Genomic DNA, 20692 nt, shown 5'->3' with positions numbered 1-20692 from the left:
TTTTAGTTTTTAACTACTTAGTAACATGGTCTGCTGTTCATGAAATCATATTGTGCAATAATACAAATGAGCAGGATTCATTTGATTGCTCAAAATTATGGTTGCTTTAAACAAATTGGATGAATATTCAATTGGAGAAACTATATGCAATTGAATAGCTTATAATGTCATACACACCTAAACACTAGAAAACAAAACATTGACAGATGTGCAGACTTTGAAGCAAAAACAAAAAAGGGAAAATAAATGCAGAAATAATTTCTGGAAATATACCAACATAGCCTGCAAAAATTAAGTAAAGAAAGAAAGAAAAACTTCACGTCACTTTCTGTCAATCTGTCTGTCTGTATCTAGGATTCGGAGATTTTTTGGCATGGTTAAAAATATTTACATTGCCGGAGCATTAGACATGTAACCGCCTACAATACACAGTGGCCTACACGTTTAGTCACATACAGAATGTACAGAATGAAACCGGTCTGTCTGTGTGTCTGCGAGTTATATTTTTTAGCCGTGACTCAAAAACTAGTGGGCTGCCTACGTAGACAGCATCTTGAGACATCACATGCGCATTCAACACGGTCTTGTCGAGCAGGTCGCTAGGTAATGAGACGCAGCCTTTCTCTAGTGCAGCATCCGCCATATTGTCTATCAGGAGACGCCGAGAGGTAATGCAGTGTGCTTTACGACCTACTGATATTTGTATTCTTATGTTTACTGGCTTTTCGCATTATTTCAAAAAAGGACACACGTGTAAGGCACTGGAGTACTAATACACGCTTGTGTGAATTTATCTCATGGTATTTGCAGGCGACACAGTTAGCGCGTGCCAGTGCTAACGTTACTCGCTAACCACCTAAACCCGCCGTATTCTTTATAAAAACCGACCTAAACTGGCTGGATTAATTGCGGGTCCGATTAAACACAAATATAAACTTCGTGTATGTTTTATAATTCATATGACTATGAATTGGTTAGTATTTTCTTGAATGCGCTTGTTTAATCTTTTGTGCGAATGGCGTTAGCTTTGATGTGGCGTGTTGCGCCACGTTCAGCTAGCAGCATTTGTGCGATAGAACACTGTGATATGTGTCCCCGGGTTAGTGTATTGGGTGATTTATGCTTCTATAATTTGTTTTAAATTGAAATGAACTATTTGGAGTGTGAATGAGTTAAATGTGTCGTTAAATGAATTAGATATGGCTTAGGTGTGGCAAACGTTATGCTAGTTAGCGGCTAGCTGGCTAACTAACAGCTGTTAGGAAAGCTGATAATACAATTGAGACATCCTGTAATTATATTGCTTATATGATCTGTTTGTAGTTATTTAATAATGTGTATTACATGTGGACAAAGTTGGGAATGTAGAAAAGCTGTCTAGTGAGCTAGACTGATTTCTTTGGCTGTGTCACCAGGCCTGTGGCTCCTCAAAACAAGATATTGATTTAAGGAAAAAATTACTAGTATTCCTTTTAATAATGGAGGCTATAGAGCTTAAATATAATTTCTAGTTCGGCTTTTATATATTCCAATGTGTTTTTTCTCCCATCCCTGCTTTAATTGAGCTAATTCATGTGGTTTTAATAATTAGTAATTCATTCAGGAAGATCACACGTCTTGTCACAAACAGCGATTTGTTAGTCCAATGACTATCTGGCAGTACAGTAACCTAGTTTGTTATTAATGGACGTTGTTCCATAAATCAGTACTTTGATACTCAGGCTGATGTTGTACAGCGGTGTCTGTAAAGTTTACAACCTCCTTGTGTTTTCCAGCATCTGGAGGGCCATGAGGAAGGACTTTTAGGATTGCTGTGTCTCCTGAATAAGCTCCTGGATGTCCTCTTTCATTCGAATTACAATCAGGTGGGTTGTTTGTGTGGCAGTGCTTGAATATAGTGAATTTCAAATGAAAGTGGTTTACTTTGAATTGATTTGATCATCAGCTGTCTTAACAGGCCAATTTAATGTATTTTGTAGCCTATGGTCCACCATAAAGTCATCACATCTGCCTTCATCAGCTTCACCTGTCATTTGCTGCTTGGAGGAACCCTCCAAGGTAATAACCAACATATATAAGTATGCTTAACACTTTATGAAATTAATCTAGATCAGGGGTTTTCAATCTTTTAGATGCCACAGACCTCCAAATATGGTCATCCTCATGCAATGGGTCCTATTCTAAAATGTAAAAGGCATCGGTTTAGTTTCTTGTATAAAGACCCAGTTTGTACTGTGGAAAAAAAACGTAATCCTATTAATAATGTCAAAATATTACTTGGAAAATATTTAATTTCTATTAAGTTACAGTACTATATTTGTCTGCTAATTATTGTACTGTGTATTTATTAATTCTCCCATCTACTTATTTTAATTAGCTTTTATTTATTTACCTGTTTAATTTATTTAACTTAAATGTTTTTGTAGAGTTTTTCTCTAAACATTTGACCTGCAGCCCCAGGGTTCTAGACTGCAACCATTTTTTTTAAAAACGTGCGAGTTAAAATTTTATGTGGTCGCATTTGTGCGAGTGTGCGCAACAGAACGCCGTTGTATCAGCAGCTGCTGCTGTCCGTATGTTCAAAATTAACGAGTACATCATGAATCCATTTTCCAAACCGTGTTTTTGACTTATCCTGAATCACTACGGTACGCCTATAGTAAGTGTTTATATTCTGACTAGGGCTGCACGATTAATCGAATTTTAATCACGATCGCGATTTTGGCTTCCCACGATCAAATTCGCGTGACCGAGCGATATTTAAAATGCGTCATTACATTCACAGAACACTCCGTATCAAAGGGTTTTTTTTTTTTGTAAAGCCAATCTAGCGCTCCGTAAACCACTGTCTGATCACGTGCCTCCATGAGCCCGAGTGCGCGAGAGAGACCGTCTGCGCGCGAGCGACAGTGCACGAGAGACCGAGTGTCCAAGAGCGCGCTCGAAAGTGCGCGAAAGATACCGAGTGTGTCTGCGTACGAGCGACAGCGCGCGAGAGAGACCGATTGTGTCTGCGCGCGAGAGAGACCGAGTGACGGTGCGCGTGAGAGACCGAGTGTGAGCATTAGTAAATTGGTACATACATACTACATATTAATATGGCATGAAAGTTCGATTAATGGACTCCAATAATCAGTACTACAAACTCTTGTTTTGAACTATTGTTTAATAAGTAGAAATAATTCAAGCACATACACTTTGGAGGATTAAATAAGATTCAATTTATGCAGTAAGACTAATCACTGACACTGTACCACAACATTTTACATTTCTTAAGCGTCAAATAACAATGACTCTGAATTTCATCCATTAATCGAACTTCCATAGTGCTAAGTGCTTAGTTCTGCCTTGAAATGTTCTCATTTGGTTACATTCTGTTATGGAATATTTGTTTTTTATTGATTGTATATTTTGTGCGTTTTATTCACATCCATTATGCAGGTACAATGCAAGTTTATATTTTTATTTTATATTTACACAATGTAAAATAGTGCCCTGTTGAAGTTTTGCTACATTTTCTTTATTGTTTTATTTGTTTTTATTTATTCTTTAAAGAGATGCACTGAATTTTGGTGAATAAGAGGACCTGTTTTATTTTGATGCACATAGTTGTACATTAGCAGGAATGTAGCATAATGTGAAAGCAGTTATAATTAGCCTATGTGACAATAACATTTGTTTTGGTTAAAATCAACAAATAATCGTGATAATTAATCGTGATCTCAATATTGATAAAAATAATCGTGATTATCATTTTGGCCCAAATCGTGCAGCCCTAATTCTGACTATTTTATCCCGGGGTCGGCTCGACCGCGGAGTTGCCCAGTGTCTGCGTGACTTGCCATAGACATTAACGGAGGGAAGTAGCTCCGGCTACAATGTTCTTCCGCAAGACACTTGCAGTTTATTTATTAACGAACGTACACGTCACGCGCATTGCACACTGATGGTGAAATGCGCCAATTAGGAATTAAGTCATAATAAGTGTAAGTTAAATGTACAGTGTACGACATGTAAAAAAGACAAGAGGCTAACAATGTCAAGATCAATATTTGTCTAGCCTGACACGGTATTTTCTCACTGCATCCGTTCCAGGAGTGGTGCGTATACAGCAGTGCATAGATCGTTTACACACCGAGTCTATTTCTGCTGTGCTGCACGCGCTGAATTAAGGTGACAGCGCATAGTTCGTGGTCAAAATGAGCACAAATTAACATGACAATGAATTTCATCATAAATGCATTTAATTAAATAAAATGTAGTAATCTCACCATAAATGCTTTTAATTAAATACTACTATTTTTCAGTCATCTTTTTACTTTTAACGTTTTAATATATTTTTTTGAGAATATTTTGATTTGATAGTTAAAAGATTAAAACATTTTGCTAACATGAGGTCTTGTCACTGTCAGTCTTTTTACATCAGTGTAAAACTATGGTATGCAGTTTAGGACCACTATTCATCAGCATGCATTGATTAATCCCATGGCATGTAGCAAAAAAAAGAAAAGAAAAAAGGTGCGAGTGCGACCAAATTATATGCTGGTGCGACCAACTGAGAAAGTTGGTAGCACCAGTGCAACCAGTGGAAAAGTTAGTCTGGAGCCCTGAGCCCTGTATCTCACTTTGAAAACCCTTGGTCTAGATGCAATTCAGAGCTTTTATTTACTGTGCTATTCAAAGCTGTTTGATTTGATAAACATCTTCCTGATCCTCCTGTAAACTCTGTTTTTTATACTGTTGTCTTTCCAGGTGTTTCAGGGAATACCGTGTGTAGAATATGTCTGGCCCTGTCCCAAGTCGCTCTCGAGTTTACCCTGATGTAAACACACAGCGACCCAGAGAGTACTGGGACTATGAATCCCATGTGGTGGACTGGGGGTGTGTTCTCTTTAATTTTTTAGTACTTAAAAATGACATGTGCTGTAATTAAATAGCCAATTTTCACATTTAATTGTTATATAAGTATTTGTGCTTTTCCGAAGCCTTGGATCAAATGTGCTGCTTTAACAATTAATGTTTGATGCTTTCAGAGTGTTAGTGTTAAACTCACATTGTATGTACTCTGTTGTATGTTTGTATTATGCAGAAATCAGGATGACTATCAGTTAGTGCGAAAGCTTGGCCGGGGAAAATACAGTGAAGTGTTTGAAGCCATAAACATCACTAACAATGAGAAAGTAGTCGTCAAAATACTCAAGGTATCATCTGATGTTTTGTTTCACACCTCAGAGAAGATTTGACAGGAGATAAGTCTGTTTATATTTAAGGTGTTTTTTTCCCCCCTTGTACGTTTAGCCAGTGAAAAAGAAGAAAATTAAACGAGAAATAAAAATTCTGGAGAACTTGAGAGGAGGCCCCAACATCATAACGCTTTTAGACATCGTAAAGGATCCTGTGGTGAGTTTATTGAAATATTTGGGAGTTAAACTGTCATTGTCTTCCTTACTTTATGACTGTGTCAGTGTATTTTTTCAACTGTGACTCTTTTTATAATGTCTTGCTGGTATTTTCTTGGAAAGTTAATTAATTTTCAAAGTAAATATGCAAGTGTGTTTGTGTGCCCTCGGGGTTAAAACACATTCTGCTTTTTCCATCCACAGTCCCGAACACCAGCGCTGGTTTTTGAGCATGTTAACAACACAGACTTCAAGGTAAGAGATGTTTATGTTTGTCGGCCCTCCTTAGAGAATGTATATGCATTTAATTTGAGGTTGTAGTTAATTGTTTCTCTTTCTTCACAGCAACTGTATCAAACATTATCAGACTATGACATTCGCTTCTACATGTATGAAATTCTTAAGGTGAGATGATCACAATGATCCTCCTGTACAAAGGTGCATATTGACCTTACCATTATTTAAGCCCATTTTAAAAGTGGGTTGCAAGAGCGATATCATGGAACATAACCAGCCAATATCTGCCTCACTGGCTTATTTGTAATGGCAAAACAGTTTGAGTAATCCTCATAGTAGGGCTGGACAATATCAATATATATCGCAATATTTTTTTTCAATAACGGTGATATTTTTAAACACATTTTTGATATTTCAATATACATTACAGGCATGGGCTACGTTTACATGCAACCAGATAATCCATTAGCAATCGGATTGACGGCTCGATCGGACTGAAAAGCCTTAATTTAAACGCCTTAATCGATCCGATTGAGCTTGATCCGAATGAATTTTCGATCGAATGGAGAGCGGTGGTTGATTCCTTTTCTAATACGATCGAGAGGGCATGTAAACACTTGATCGGATTGAAAACCGAAACTGAAAGGACTGCGCATGTGCAATGACGTTGAAATAGCGTATGACGTGCGAACAAGCTGTTTTTCCTGTTTAAATAAAGTGTTATATAAATGAGCGTCCCGCCATTCTATAATTCTCATTTCACTCAGCATCTGTGAAGTGGAGCAGGACAACGTCCCACCAGTCCTTGTTTCAGAGTCTCATCCACAGACGACTGGTTTTGGGTGCGTGCGCTTTTCTTTTTTTTTTACAGTCTATGGTAGGGGTGGAACGGTACATGTATTTGTATTGAACCGAAACGGTACGGGCGTCACGGTTCGGTGCCCGAATTTACACAGAGAATACACGGTATAAAAATAAATAAAACTCACGTGCAAATTAATTAATGTAATGCGGAACTACTGTTAGATACGCGGGTTCTTTATCTGTACCATCGGCTAGGTCCTATTCGCTTTGGACTAGCGTCGAACTAGACGTGAATTTGACGCTCTATTCGCGTTTGGTGTGACCGCATAATGAACAGGCTGCGATGTCAAGATTGCAATGCTGGAGTGTGTGTGTGTGCGAGAGAGAGAGAGAGGCGCGGGCGCGATCGAACTGTGAGGGAGAGGGGGAGGGAGGCGCGCGGGCGCGATCGAACAGTGGAAACATAAAAAACATACTCCGTCATTTTGTTCATACAGATCATTAAACCTGCAAAGTGTTTACTTATATTTGTGTACACTCGCAATAAAACACAACATTGTGCTTTTGTCACACTGTAAACTCTTGTCAAACTGTAACCTACAACTGTCACCCAACCAAAATCACACACACACACACAAAGCAAAACATATTTATCCAACTCCATTTCATAACAGTCTGTGGGTCCCATCTTTTGGACATTCATAATATTGCATTGGTTTTCATTTCTTGTCCTCGGAGCACTGATCTTACACATTCTACATTGATTAAAAAAGAAAATCAAGTGTTTTAAGTTGTGTTTTTAATGGTAGTATTATTTTATACAGAAATCGATTATTTATAATTCAGATGAGAATAATGTTACATTGTTAATTAATAATGTTAATTAAAATTAAGGAAAACAAATATATTGATCTGAAATATAGCAAATTAATTTTAAATTAATTCAGGTACAATTACCAAACATATCGCAAGGTCTTTTTGTCTTTTTATTAAACTAATTATATAAAACTATTGTCAGTGCACTACAAATAAACTGGTTCTATGCCTTTATTAATAACTTATTTAAAAAATACAATGCCTTCTGCATTTTTGTTTTGCTTTTCCCTCCATTGTACCGAAATCGTACCGAACCGTGACTTCTGTGTACAGTTCCACCCCTAGTCTATGGCGGTGAGGGGCGTTTTAACTGCGTTATAAATGTAAACAGCGGCACAACGGTTCATATGTTCATTGTCTCCAAATTATCACCAGAAATGGATAAATATTAAGTCTGCGGTTTAAAACAAATAATCAATGTAGGAGAATAGTTATTATGTGCAAACAGCGGGAAACTCTATTTGTGCAGTGTGCACATGTCAAAAAATCAATTCCGATTTGAAGCTTAAAGCTTGTGACCCGATCACTTGTTAAGCGTTCATGTAAACACTACATTCAGATTCATCAATCGGAATGAATTCAGGGTGTCAACACTCAAAATGTCCCTCAGCAACATCTGGTTTTGTTGCGGTTTTTTTTCTGCAGCAACTCTGAGCACTTTTCTTATTCTTTATTCTGGCTGAAGCACCTTTTTCAATATATAAGAATATTATAATCAACCTATGTTAGCCTATAGTTTAAAGTTAAAGATATTAATATTTCGAGTCTTATGTTTATTTGACCGTGATTTCACATTTCTTGTTTGTACGAAGGCTAAATACAAATGAAATATTAACAATCATTTATTTGTACCATTTTTATTCCTAAAATATTATGAAGTTTTATAGGAGGAGGTTTCAGAGACTTGGCAAATTAATCTTTCACAAGTTTGTAGGTACAGACATTCATTGTGGGCGTTCTTGGCAGTTTTTCCTGAGGCTTTTATACTGTTCATATCGATATCGGAATTATATCGTATCGACCGAAATTAAGAAATATATCGTGATATAAATTTTGGCCATATCGTCCAGCCCTAGCTCATAGTATTAATAATATGTATATAATAATATACGCTCTTTTATCCCCAGGCTCTCGACTACTGCCACAGTATGGGAATAATGCACAGAGACGTAAAACCACACAATGTTATGATTGACCATGAGCACAGAAAGGTATCACCCAAGTTAAGAATATACCCAACGTTGAGCATTGCTTGTTTATTTATGTATATGTACAGCACCATTCAAAGGTTTGGGGTCAGTAGCTTTTTTTTAATGCATTTGAAAATCCCATATTCTGATCAAGGCTGCATTTATTTGATCCGATTCAGTAAAAACAGCAGTATTTTGAAATACTGCAATTTAAAAGAACTGTTTTCTTTTTAAATATATTTTTGAAATGTAATTTATTTCTGTGATGGCAAAGGTGAATTTTTAGAATAATTTCTCCAGTCTTCAGTGCCTCATGATCCTTCAGAAATCATTCTAATATGTAGAGGTGCACCGATCGAAGGGCCAGGGTCCGGAATAAGCCGGTTTTCCACATGCTCAGCCCGGACCGGTGGCCGGCCGGTCCGTTTTTGTTGCCAGTTTTTCAAAATTGAGTGTTCATCAGAGTGGTCCAAGATCTTAGGACTTTGTCGCACTTGAACTTGGAATACACACAAATTTTTTTACTGAATTTGTGGGGTTTCTGTGATTATAATAAAAATAGTTGCACTCCCTTCAGTCAAAAAAACAAAACAAAAAAACTCAAATGAAGGCATGAGACTATAGAACATGCCCAATGCAGAGCTCTCGCATGCACACAGGAATGCCCATTTAAATTAATGGGCGGTCATATAACAGGCAATTTTTTTTCAAATAAGTCAGTCACAATGCAGACTGCATTATGATAGTCGTCATATAGATATTAAGTGGTTTGATTTGAACACATTTACAATTAAGAAACAGCTCTACCCTGCCCCACACACATACAAATGCAAAATAAATGGTGAGACTTTTTGAGCTGATTTTTGATGATAATTAAATTATTTATAAAATCTAGTAATTTAGAGGTAAATAAAATAATAAACACAATCTCCAAAAAATTGCATTAAAAATTGAAAAAAAATATTATCAAACTGAAATGAGCTTTCTGGACAAAAAATTCATAAGTATAATTTTAGGGCTTCGGTTGATTTTGAAGGGAGTGCTACAGCTGCACGAGGAGAGCATAATTAAATAGTGCATAGTTTAACAAATTCCCACAGGTTTCATGCTTACACCAAAAGCACACGCACCACTGATCTACATAAGCACACTTGAAGCTGCCTCTCAAACAGCTTGTAAGTCACAAGTACCAAAATGAATGGCTTACTGTTCTTAAATGTGTGTAAATCAAATACACAAAATAGTCAAAATGCTGGTGTTGGCGAGTTTTTAGTTAAACAGTCAGTTTTGGAACGTAAATAGTTGAGAAACAAAACGCATGTTGTGTAACAGTATATTGGATCTGTCCATACACTCTTAAAGTGACAGCAGTCTAATATTCCTGCCTCTGTCAGTCATGTTAATCAAAGAACAAAAGACAAAGAAAATCAATCTCTGCTCTTGACTTACAATTAAAGGGGTAGTATAATGCCCTTTTCACAAGATGTAAAATAAATCTCTGATGTCCCCAGAGTGTATGTGAAGTTTTAGCTCAAAATACCCCACAGATATTTTTATATAGCATGTTAAAGTTGTCACTTTTTGAGGGTTAGCAAAAACGCACCGTTTTGTGCCTGGCCCTTTAAATGCAAATGAGCTGCAGCTCCCGACACAGTGGGCGGAGCTTCAAGAGCTTGTGTGTGTTAGCAGCTCCGATTACCTCACGCAGACACTAAAATGTCAGAAACCGTTCTGCCTTGTATGTTTAAACCAGAGTCAGACAAAGATGAAGAGACTAAGAAGAAATGACAACATGTAGAATACAACAGGACATTTCTGAATGGTTAGTTGATTAATTTATGTTGCTGATGTGGAGTTAACTATCTTCAATTAGCATATTCTGTCAGGATAATCTATAAATCGCTTGTATAGGAACTGTTGTGAGATGCACACAGTGACTTTTTTCTATTGCATGTGAAAAGATTAGGGGTGTAACGATACACAAACCTGACGGTTCGGTTCGTCCCACGGTTTTGAGGTCTCGGTTCGGTTCATTTCGGTGGGTGGGGAGGGTTAAGAAAGCTAAAATTGCTTTTATATTTTATTAAACAGTGCTTTAATGAACAAATTGTGTCCTTGTCTTTAAATTAATTCAATTACAAGTAAACGTTTCTCAAGGATAACAAAATTATCTGCTGCTAATGCTGTAAACAACAGCCCTTACTTGCACATTACTATAACATTAAAGCTTAACAACAGAGCCTACTTTTAGCCTAAATGATATAATAATAATCAACACTCAAATAACAAAATTTGTTATTTGAGTGTTGATTATTATTATATCATTTATGAATTTGTAATATTTGTAGCAATTGTATGAAAACATGTAAACTGCACATAAGGCAATTTTTGCATTAACCTGTTTTTACTCTAATTTGTTATTGTTATATAATAATTTACACAGTTGCTGTTATTTTCATGACAACTATTTTAAACATACATTAAATCAAGATATCATAAACAGGTTAAGTAAAATATAATATATAGCATTTATTTAGTGAAAGAGTTAGCAAACCAGCAAGCTGTGCACACTGAATGACTTGCCTGAGGTAAATATAAAGCTATGTGAAAAACTAAGCGTTTTATTGACGCATTTCCGCTGTTGAAACACTGATTGAGTGTTTACACGAGTTATGATGCCTTTCAGTAAGTATACTGTATCTTTCAACTAGAGCTGGGTTTCGATTCAAATTTCAAGAATCGATTCGATTCCGATTCTCAAGATCTTGAATCGATTATCATTATTCGATTCGATCCGATCTGATCCGATTTTCTAGATTTAGATATGAGTTTTTTTGTTTTTTTTTCCAGCTGTTACCTGAATTACAGGACTGTAGTTATGCAACATATTGATACTATTAGGCTATTATAGACATTTAACTGCTTGTTTTGAACTTCATGCATGTGTATTGAATGTTAAACAAGTTCATAATGATAACAAACAAGACTGTTTATCGTGGTGATTTGTAGCCTACAGAGGCTTCGCACAGACAGTGAATGAGAGAGATCGGCAGAGCGCGTGCGGATTACCTGCGGCTGTCTTTGAAGTCATATGTATTCGTGAAAAAGGTTGCCGTGTCAAAGGAAAGCTAAATATTTGTCGTATCTGCCTTTTAACGTTCACGTCACGGGTATTTACCATAAATGCGCGTCAGGAGCAGCGCTGGTCAGCATTCCACAGCGCGAGGAAGCCGCGGGGAAATAAAATCAGCGAGTCACGCATTGAATCAATGCCATATTGGTCTCTAATAAGTGAAGCATCAGCTTCAGCGTTACCCATGCGACGCATTGCTGCTCAGCTGAGCCTTGAAAAGTGGAACTCAAAGTTAAAAATAATTAACACCTTGTTTCATTACATCTCTTTTAATGAATCAGCTTTTTTGAACGTGTTCGTTGAATGAACGAATGACTCACTCAAAGCCCGTTGTTGTAACAGTGTGCGCGCTGAGTGAAAGCCTTTCAATGCGCATACAGGGATCTCCCAGTCGCGGCAAGTTAAAGTTCCTATTATTAAATCGATCCTCTGAGTTACGGATCGATCTTTAGAAATTAATATGAAAATCGATTCAGAATTGGTGAATCGAATTTTTCAACACAGCCCTACTTTCAACATACCTTCGGGTGTCCATTCATGTTTATTCTGTAACTGAGGAAGAGATGATCGCGCTCCGTGCTGCCGCATGCATACAGTGATATCTGTCACGGCATATCTAAGAGCGCCAAAACGGCATTTATTGTTTGCATTTCGTGATCAAATAGACATAATTTGAAAGATTACACCTTGCTTATTATCAAAAGTGACAAAACACTGAGCTTATTGCGATTATATGTGGTTAATGGTGGTTAGGCAACAGCCCTGTATTCGTTGTGTACACATAACACATGAGGTGCAATGAGCCGGGGCGGGGCAGCAGGGGGCGGGGCGTGTTCGGTTCGCCATGAGAGTATCGCGATACGTATCGTGGGTGGTGTATCGCGGTTTTTCGGTTCGGTTCAAATATCGTTACACCCCTAGAAAAGATGGATGCTACAGTTTGAGCTGACTCACAAATGTGCTTGACTACAACAGCTCTTCCTCTTCTTAATATGGACTGCGTGTTCCCGGGGGCGGGGTTTATGTAAATTTTAGGGTTAGTGATGTCACTAACCCGGGAGGAAGCCCGTGTAGTTCCTACCAGTCGTTTGTTGTAGTCCTTAAAAAACGATTTCTTTAAAAGCAAATATCTCCCTTTGCTTTGAACTTTGTTTATATATAGTATAGTTGAAGTTGTAACTTAGCAGATGTTGTTTATGCTCAAACAGCAACATTACACTCTAGCTAAAGTTAGAAAAGTGAAATCATAATCAACCACCCCTTTAAAGTAACTTTAATTTTAAGCATTAATCTGTATTTAATTTTTACAATTGAAGACTAGCCAGTTTTATTTTACATTTGATTACTTTAATTTCTGTAGTATTTCTTACTTGGTCACCTACTGTTAGACTTAAAGCCGTGTTTATTTCATCTCTCAATTCTTTTGCATTTTTTTGTGCTGTTGTTTGCAATTTGTTTATTTGTTCTTATTTTATTACTTTTTGCGTGTTTTAAGAAAATAAAATTTTGCATTGAAGAAACGTAGGTTTTTGTTTGTATATGCTGTCAGTTATAGTTCTTAGAAAGAAAATTGGAATCGGCCAAAAAATTGCAATCGGTCCATCTCAACTAATATGCTGATTTGGTGCCCAAGAAACATTTATCATTGTTGAAAACAGTTGTGCTTCTATTTATTTATTTATTTATTGGAAACAATGGTGCTTTTACAATACTTTGATTATTAGAAAGTTCAAAAGATCAGCATATATTTGAAAATGTTTTGTAACAATGTAAAAGTCTTTACTGTCACTTCTGATCAATTTAATGTGTCCTTGCTGAAAGTATAAATTTCTTTAAAAAAAAAAAGAAAATCTTACTGATGCCAAACTTTTGAATGTTAAGGGTTAGTTCACCCAAAAAGTCACAATTTACTCGCTCTCATGTCATTCCAAACCCGTAAGACTTTCTTTCATCTTCAAAACACAAATGAAGATATTGTCAATGTAATCTGAGAGATTTCTGTCCCTCCATTGACAGTCTACGCAACTACCACTTTCAGGCTTCAAAACGTTCATTAAGAGATTTTGTAAAAGTAATCCATATGAATTAGGGTTTCTCATAATTAACTGGTTAACTGATAATTAACGAATATAGTTAATAATTAACATAATTAATTACCGGTTTAAAAAGTACAAGTATTCAGAAGAGAACAAGAATTACAATTATATGATAAATATAAACATTAAGCCAAAACAAAATAATTTAAAGCAAAACCGAAACCGACGTTGGTCTCACGTAGCCCTCCTCTCTCATATTATTTATGGAAAATAGGCTTTATACTTCACTCGCGCTATAATATTGACGTAAAACATCATTCTTCACATGCGCAAACTGTTTTTGGCATATTCTACAGGGCACGCTGAATGGCACAGATTGTACTAAGGACTATTTAAATTGAGCAGTGTAACTTTATATGTTTGGTTGAATGGATTTTATTATATATTTTTTTTATTATAGTTAGCAATGCTAGAACTGATATGTTGTGTGTGTGTCTGCGTGGCGTCTGCGCGATCACTTGAAATTACTTTCCTTATGACAGCGGAAATAACTTAAAATACTCTGGTCATGCTAATTAAGAGTAAGATGTCATTCGGAACTGTAAAAGGTTTATTTTTATTTTTGTACACACAATAAAAATAAAACGCGTGCTTTTGTAAAAAAAATAAAAAACAGGATGTGATTTATGCTGTCTTAGTTTCCTTTCCGTGAACTTGTTTGTGGAGCGCATCACAAAAATGAACTGAAACTCAGCATATACTACTTGCAGTTTTCTTTTCGTTTTGTTAATCTGTTAATTTAAGTGAAATATATTTAGTGTATTTATTCCTTTTTATATATATGATTTTATTCTGTTTTTCTCCGTTCACAGAAGCGCTGCAGGTGCGTGATGTGACGATGAATCCTCATGTTCTTCTGTTGTTTATGCTGCTATTTGCGCGTGTAAAAATAAACCCCCTAAATTTTTTTATTTTTAATTGGTAAACCCTTATCCATTCTAATGGAATTTAACATAGTCTTGTCAGTTAGCGGTTAATGATCGGTTAAAGAGCTTTGGTTGTCGGTTAGGGAAAAAAGAAAAAGAAATGAACATCCCTATTATGAATTTAGTGGTTTAGTCCAAATTTTCTAAAGAGACACGGCCGCTTTCAATGATGAACTAATTGAATTTTAGGTTTTTATTCACATAAACATTTATCAACAGCACACATCAGATATGGAAAACAGAAGCTCAAACATGCTAATGAGGTTCATTTTTGTGTGTTATTCTGCAAGAACCAGTGTGGTTTGTTCTCGTGCGTATGGTTGAGCTTCTTTTTATGTTCACTGATGAATATTTATGTGAATAAAAACCTAAATTTAATTTGGACTAAACCACTCGATTCAACGGATTAGTTTTACGATCTCTTTATGAGAGATCAACAAAGTGGTAGTTGCGTGGACTGTCAATGGAGGGCCAAAAATCTTAAAGATTTCATTAATGATATCTTAATTTGTGTTCCAAAGATGAACGAATTTCTTATGGTTTTGGAACGACATAAGGGTGAGTAATTGATGGCAATTTTAATGTGTATATAGATTGAGTCCAGTTTTTGATTTGTTGAATATGCATTTTCCCTTTAAAGCTTCGTTTGATTGATTGGGGATTGGCTGAGTTTTACCACCCAAACCAGGAGTACAATGTGCGTGTGGCTTCCCGATATTTTAAAGGCCCTGAACTACTTGTGGACTATCAGGTTAGTCTCTTAAGATAAGGGATGTGAATTTTCAAGGTTATTAACAATCAATCAATCGGTACTACACACAATGATACAAATGATTACATATCTTGGCATGTGTAGAATACATTTTTTTCGGAGCAACATAGAAATCGAATGTTGCGGTACGATTTGTCCGGTTCTTGCGTGCTATGGTGTCCATTAACAGATACTGTTGCCGCACAGATATCATATTTTACATTAATATAAGATCAGGGTTTTTGTGGTGGACATTGCATGATTACTGAACACATTTGTGTTCAAATTTATGAATCCACAATTGAATAATTAGTATTGCCGATTAATCGTTTACTGATTAATCATTAACATCTCTACTTAAGATTTTTAATTGTGGTTTTCACATTTATTGACAATTCCAGTTGATATTTTTGAGTTAGTCAAATAAATGTTTTGGTCTCTCTCCAGATGTATGACTACAGTCTGGATATGTGGAGTCTTGGATGCATGCTGGCCAGTATGATCTTCAGGAAGGAACCGTTTTTCCATGGACATGACAACTATGACCAGGTCTACCATTTATTAATTTTTAGTCTCAACTTGTTTATTCTAAACAAATAGCAGTGATGTCCAGTCATTCACATTATACCTGACTGATGAATTCATAATCTTGCTGTTTTGGAAAAATCTACTTTTATAATGCTGGTTAATATCTTTTGTGAACAGTTTATTGATGTGATCTTGTTTTTCTGTTTAGTTGGTTCGGATTGCAAAGGTTCTGGGTACAGAGGACCTGTATGATTACATTGACAAATATAACATTGAGCTGGACCCACGTTTCAATGACATTTTGGGCAGGTATGAATTTAATACAGGATGGACAGACTTTTTATCTAGTTTAATTAAAACAATTTTTTACCTCCCATAGCTGTTTTATTTTTAGTTATAAAACTGAAGTGTGTGTGTATAGTCATATTTATGGCATTTTAACATCTCACTCATTCACCCAGACACTCCCGGAAAAGATGGGAACGGTTTGTGCACAGTGAGAATCAGCACCTGGTCAGTACAGAGGCTCTGGATTTTCTGGACAAGCTGCTACGTTATGACCACCAGGCGCGACTGACTGCCCGCGAGGCCATGGACCACCCTTACTTCTGTGAGTTCCCAGAGTTTAGCACTTTCAAAATTTACTCCCTGGAAACCTGTGAATGCTTTCCAGTCTCTGAGTTTGATGCTGTTTTTGCTTGTATGTCCTTTTAATAAATCAATGAATTTATGGTCCTGCATTCTTCAAAGCTATTTGATCAGTAATAAATGGTGACGTTCTATTCATTAATTAATTTTTCTTCCTCATGGTGATTTCATTTGGGACTAGAAACTGATTGCGGAGCTCAAAAATAATGATATTAATCAGCTGTGCTATACAGTCTCTTCAATGTTTTTTTTTTTTTTTTGCATTTTTTATACATAATTTTTAATGCAAAAGCTTTAAAAAGGGGCAGTTGTGGCCTAATGATTAGAGAGTCGGACTTGTAACTAGGGATGGGGCCGATCCGATCAAGTATCGGTATCGGGACCGATACCAGCGTAATTCACGTATCGGATTTTCCCGATCCAACCTGCGGAGATATCCGATATCCATGAGCCATGTCTGCGCTTTAACGTAGTCTGCTGAAACGACTCCAAAAGTGATTCCCGCGGCCCGCCGGCTAGTCTGCTAGCTGGCTGCAAACTGTGGAATGGATATCCTGAACGGAGGTGCGGCTCAATGAGACACAGAGACCCCCCCTCAGGAAATCCATTCCGCAGTTTGCAGCCAGCTCGCAGGATAGCATTGAGCTGCCAACATGTTCGCTGTGTGGAAATCCTATGGTGGAAATACTTCACACTGGAAACACCACAGCAGAGCAAGACAGCAAAATGCAATGTTTGCAAAGCCGTATTAATTAAACCATTTGTCTGTGATGCATGTTTGCTATTCGCAGTCCAGAAGAGAAAGAGAGAGATCTCTCACGCGGTGCCACAGCGCGCACAACACGACAGCCCATCAGCATGATCGGTGATTGTTGTAAAATGCAGTCTCTACTGTTGCTAAATTGCGGGACGCTTTTAATAATAAAAAAAGCTATTAAAAGCACAAAAATCTGCGCAAGAGAAGCTGTTCCCGCGTCGCGCGCTCCGAAACAGACCGCAACGAGACAAGCACATTATACTTTGGGCTTCATATGCACGTCTAAACGATCAAATGTAGCCTACACAAAAATGTCAAAATGACCGGCTTGGAGATTCACTTAAACAGTTTGTCTAAAATGGACGTAGTTATGGAAATAGTTGGGAGAAAATATGGTGCACTCGTTCTTAAAGGGGAAGCAGTCTAATAAACATGCTGACGATTGTTTCATTACTGAGAATCAAACAACAAAAGGCAAAGAGGCAATCACTCACAGCTCTTGAATGAATAACTTTAGCTTTAATAAGCATAAATCTATCTATGATAAACTTTGCAGTGCTATTTTACTTTTGATTACTTTATTATAATTATTTTTAGACCATACCTGAATAATGTTAGTAGACCTTCCTGAAATTAAAGCACTGTGTAGGCCTGTATAATGTGTATCTTTGTTTAATTGTCTATCTTTTGTTTATCTATTGTTTAATATTAGGGGTGTAACGATACACAAACCTGACGGTTCGGTTCGTCCCACGGTTTTTGAGGTCTCGGTTCGGTTCATTTCGGTGGGGTGGGGGGGGGGGGGGGTTAGAAAGCTAAAATTGCTTTTATTTTTTATTAAACAGTGCTTTAATGAACAAATTGTGTCCTTGTCTTTAAATTAATTCAATTACAAGTAAACGTTTCTCAAGGACAACAAAATTATCTGCTAATGCTGTAAACTACAGCCCTTACTTGCACATTACTATAACATTAAAGCTTAACAACAGAGCCTAGACTTTTAACCTAAATTATATAATAATAATCAACACTCAAATAACAAATTGTATGAAAACATGTAAACTGCACATAAGGCAATTTTTGCATTAACATGTTTTTACTCTAATTTGTTATTGTCATATAATAATTTACACAGTTGCTGTTATTTTCATGACAACTATTTTAAACATACATTAAATAATCAAGACATCATAAACAGGTTAAGTAAAATATAATATATAGGCTAATATATATCATTTATTTAGTGAAAGAGTTAGCAAACCAGCAAGCTGTGGACACTGAATGACTTGCATGAGGTAAATATAAAGCTATGTGAAAAACTAAGCGTTTTATTGACGTATTTCCGCTGTTGAAACACTGATTGAGTGTTTACACGAGTTATGATGCCTTTCAGTAAGTATACTGTATCTTTCAACATACCTTCGGGTGTCCATTCATGTTTATTCTGTAACTGAGGAAAAGATGATCGCGCTCCGCGCTGCCGCATGCATACAGTGATATCTGTCACGCCACATCTAAGAGCGCCAAAACGGCATTTATTGTTTGCATTTCGTGATCAAATAGACATAATTTGAAAGATTACACCTGGCTTATTATCAAAAGTAACAAAACACTGAGCTTATTGCGATTATATGTGGTTAATGGTGGTTAGGCAACAGCCCTGTATTCGTTGTGTACACAACACATGAGGTGCAATGAGCCGGGGCTGGGCGGGGGCCGCAGGGGGCGGGGCGCGTTCGGTTCACCATGAGAGTATCGCGATACGTATCGTGGGTGGTGTATCGCGGTTTTTCGGTTCGGTTCAAATATCGTTACACCCCTATTTAATATATATATATATATATATATATATATATATATATATATTGACATACATGCATACATACGTACATATCATACTTGCCTGTAGAGAGGAGTTTATTTCAGCATCATATAATCAACAATAATGATAATAAAAATATTAAGCAAACACAGCTCTGGTATCGGAAAAGTATCGGTATCGGCCGATATCCAAATTCAGGTATCGGGATCGGATCGGAAGTGAAAAAAATGTGGATCGGTGCATCCCTACTTGTAACCCATCGATTCTCAATGCTGGCAGGAAACGACTGAGGTGCCCTTGAGCAAGGCACTTAACCCCCCAATCGCTCCCCAGCTGCTGCAGTGAATGGCTGCCCACTGCTCCGGGTGTTTGTGTGTCCACGGTTTGCAGTGTGTGTTCTTCTCACTGCTCCTAATGTGTGTGCACTAACTTGGTGTTGAATGCAGAGGACAAATACTTTGTATTTACATCATGTCTCCTCCTTTTGCTCTTTATTTTCTTGTGAATTATCCTGGTCATTGCCAGAAAATAAGAAAGAAAAAAAAAAACATGTAAATGATCAACTACAAAACACAGTAGGGAAAGTGACAAATTGTCTAAAACTCACACACTAGACCAGGCCATCCTTATTTTTGAGCCCTGCTTAGTACAATTGTTACAGATAGTTTTTGGTTTGAGTGAAGTTGCCAGATGCAAGTTGAAAGGTGTCATGGAACTGTTTAACTGCTTCAGATGGAATTAATGTACATGTTGATGGAAACTTCATGTCATAATTTGTCTTCATGTTGAGATAACATTTATGGTATGTTTCTTTGTGTGTAGACCCCATAGTTAAAGACCAGGGCAGAGGAGCGCCGGCAGCAGGAATGGCTGCTAGTTCCACACCGGTCAGCTCTTCTAGCTTGATGGCAGGTAAACCATTTATCTTTCTCCTCTGTGCTTCATCTCTGATGGAATTTTTTTATTATTTAAATAGTCTTTTATTGAAATTGTCATCTCCCTCATGTCATTTCGAACCTTTGACTTGTTCTGCAGAACACACAAGATGTTTTGGACCCCCCCCCCCTCATACAATGGTGTTCAAAACACTAGAATTTTTTTAATTTCCTATTTTGTGTTCTACAAAAGACAGTCGTACAGATTTGGAATGACATAAGGGTGAATAAATGATAATGTTAATTTTTGGGTGAAACTATTAATAATTCAAAATTGTTTAGAAAACGTATCTTTTGATTAAAAAGCTTTTGAACAGATGTTACTAATAGAGATATTCAGACTTCGACTGTGTGCAGGAAATCAAAACACTAGGCTAAACGTGTTGGTGGCTTTCGCACTGCAGGCATCACCTCTATGACTGCGAGCACACAGCCCAACATCGCAAACATCAGCGCCGGCTCACCTGTCATCCCTGCCCCAAACACAATGGCCACACAAGTGCCCACTGCCGCTGGAGCCAGCCCTGAACACCAACTGCCCCCCCCCCCCCCCCCCCCCCCCCCCTCTCTTTCACATCTCTCTCTCTCTC

At 37.1% G+C, this 20692-nt stretch overlaps 1 protein-coding gene across 1 annotated transcript; it reads left to right on the top strand.

The window, feature by feature from the left end:
• Nucleotides 1-540: 540 nt before the first annotated feature.
• csnk2a1 (casein kinase 2, alpha 1 polypeptide) lies at nucleotides 541-20655 on the top strand (the record flags this gene model as incomplete). The annotated part of the gene is made up of 15 exons (XM_056258426.1): nucleotides 541-668; nucleotides 1776-1865; nucleotides 1980-2058; nucleotides 4753-4881; nucleotides 5090-5201; nucleotides 5299-5400; nucleotides 5604-5654; nucleotides 5745-5804; nucleotides 8444-8527; nucleotides 15302-15412; nucleotides 15860-15961; nucleotides 16149-16249; nucleotides 16402-16550; nucleotides 19990-20079; nucleotides 20507-20655. Coding segments are annotated over exons 4-15 (1212 nt in total), but the record flags the coding sequence as incomplete, so codon positions are not given.
• Between the last annotated feature and the right edge of the window lie 37 nt (nucleotides 20656-20692).

Source organism: Rhinichthys klamathensis, unplaced genomic scaffold (genome assembly GCF_029890125.1).
Source record: "Rhinichthys klamathensis goyatoka isolate OS25496 unplaced genomic scaffold, OSU_Roscu_1.1 h1tg000152l_1, whole genome shotgun sequence".
Taxonomy (NCBI): Eukaryota; Metazoa; Chordata; class Actinopteri; order Cypriniformes; family Leuciscidae; genus Rhinichthys; species Rhinichthys klamathensis.
The sequence above is the reverse complement of the archived record's forward strand: the minus strand, read 5'-3'. Positions and strand labels throughout refer to the sequence as shown.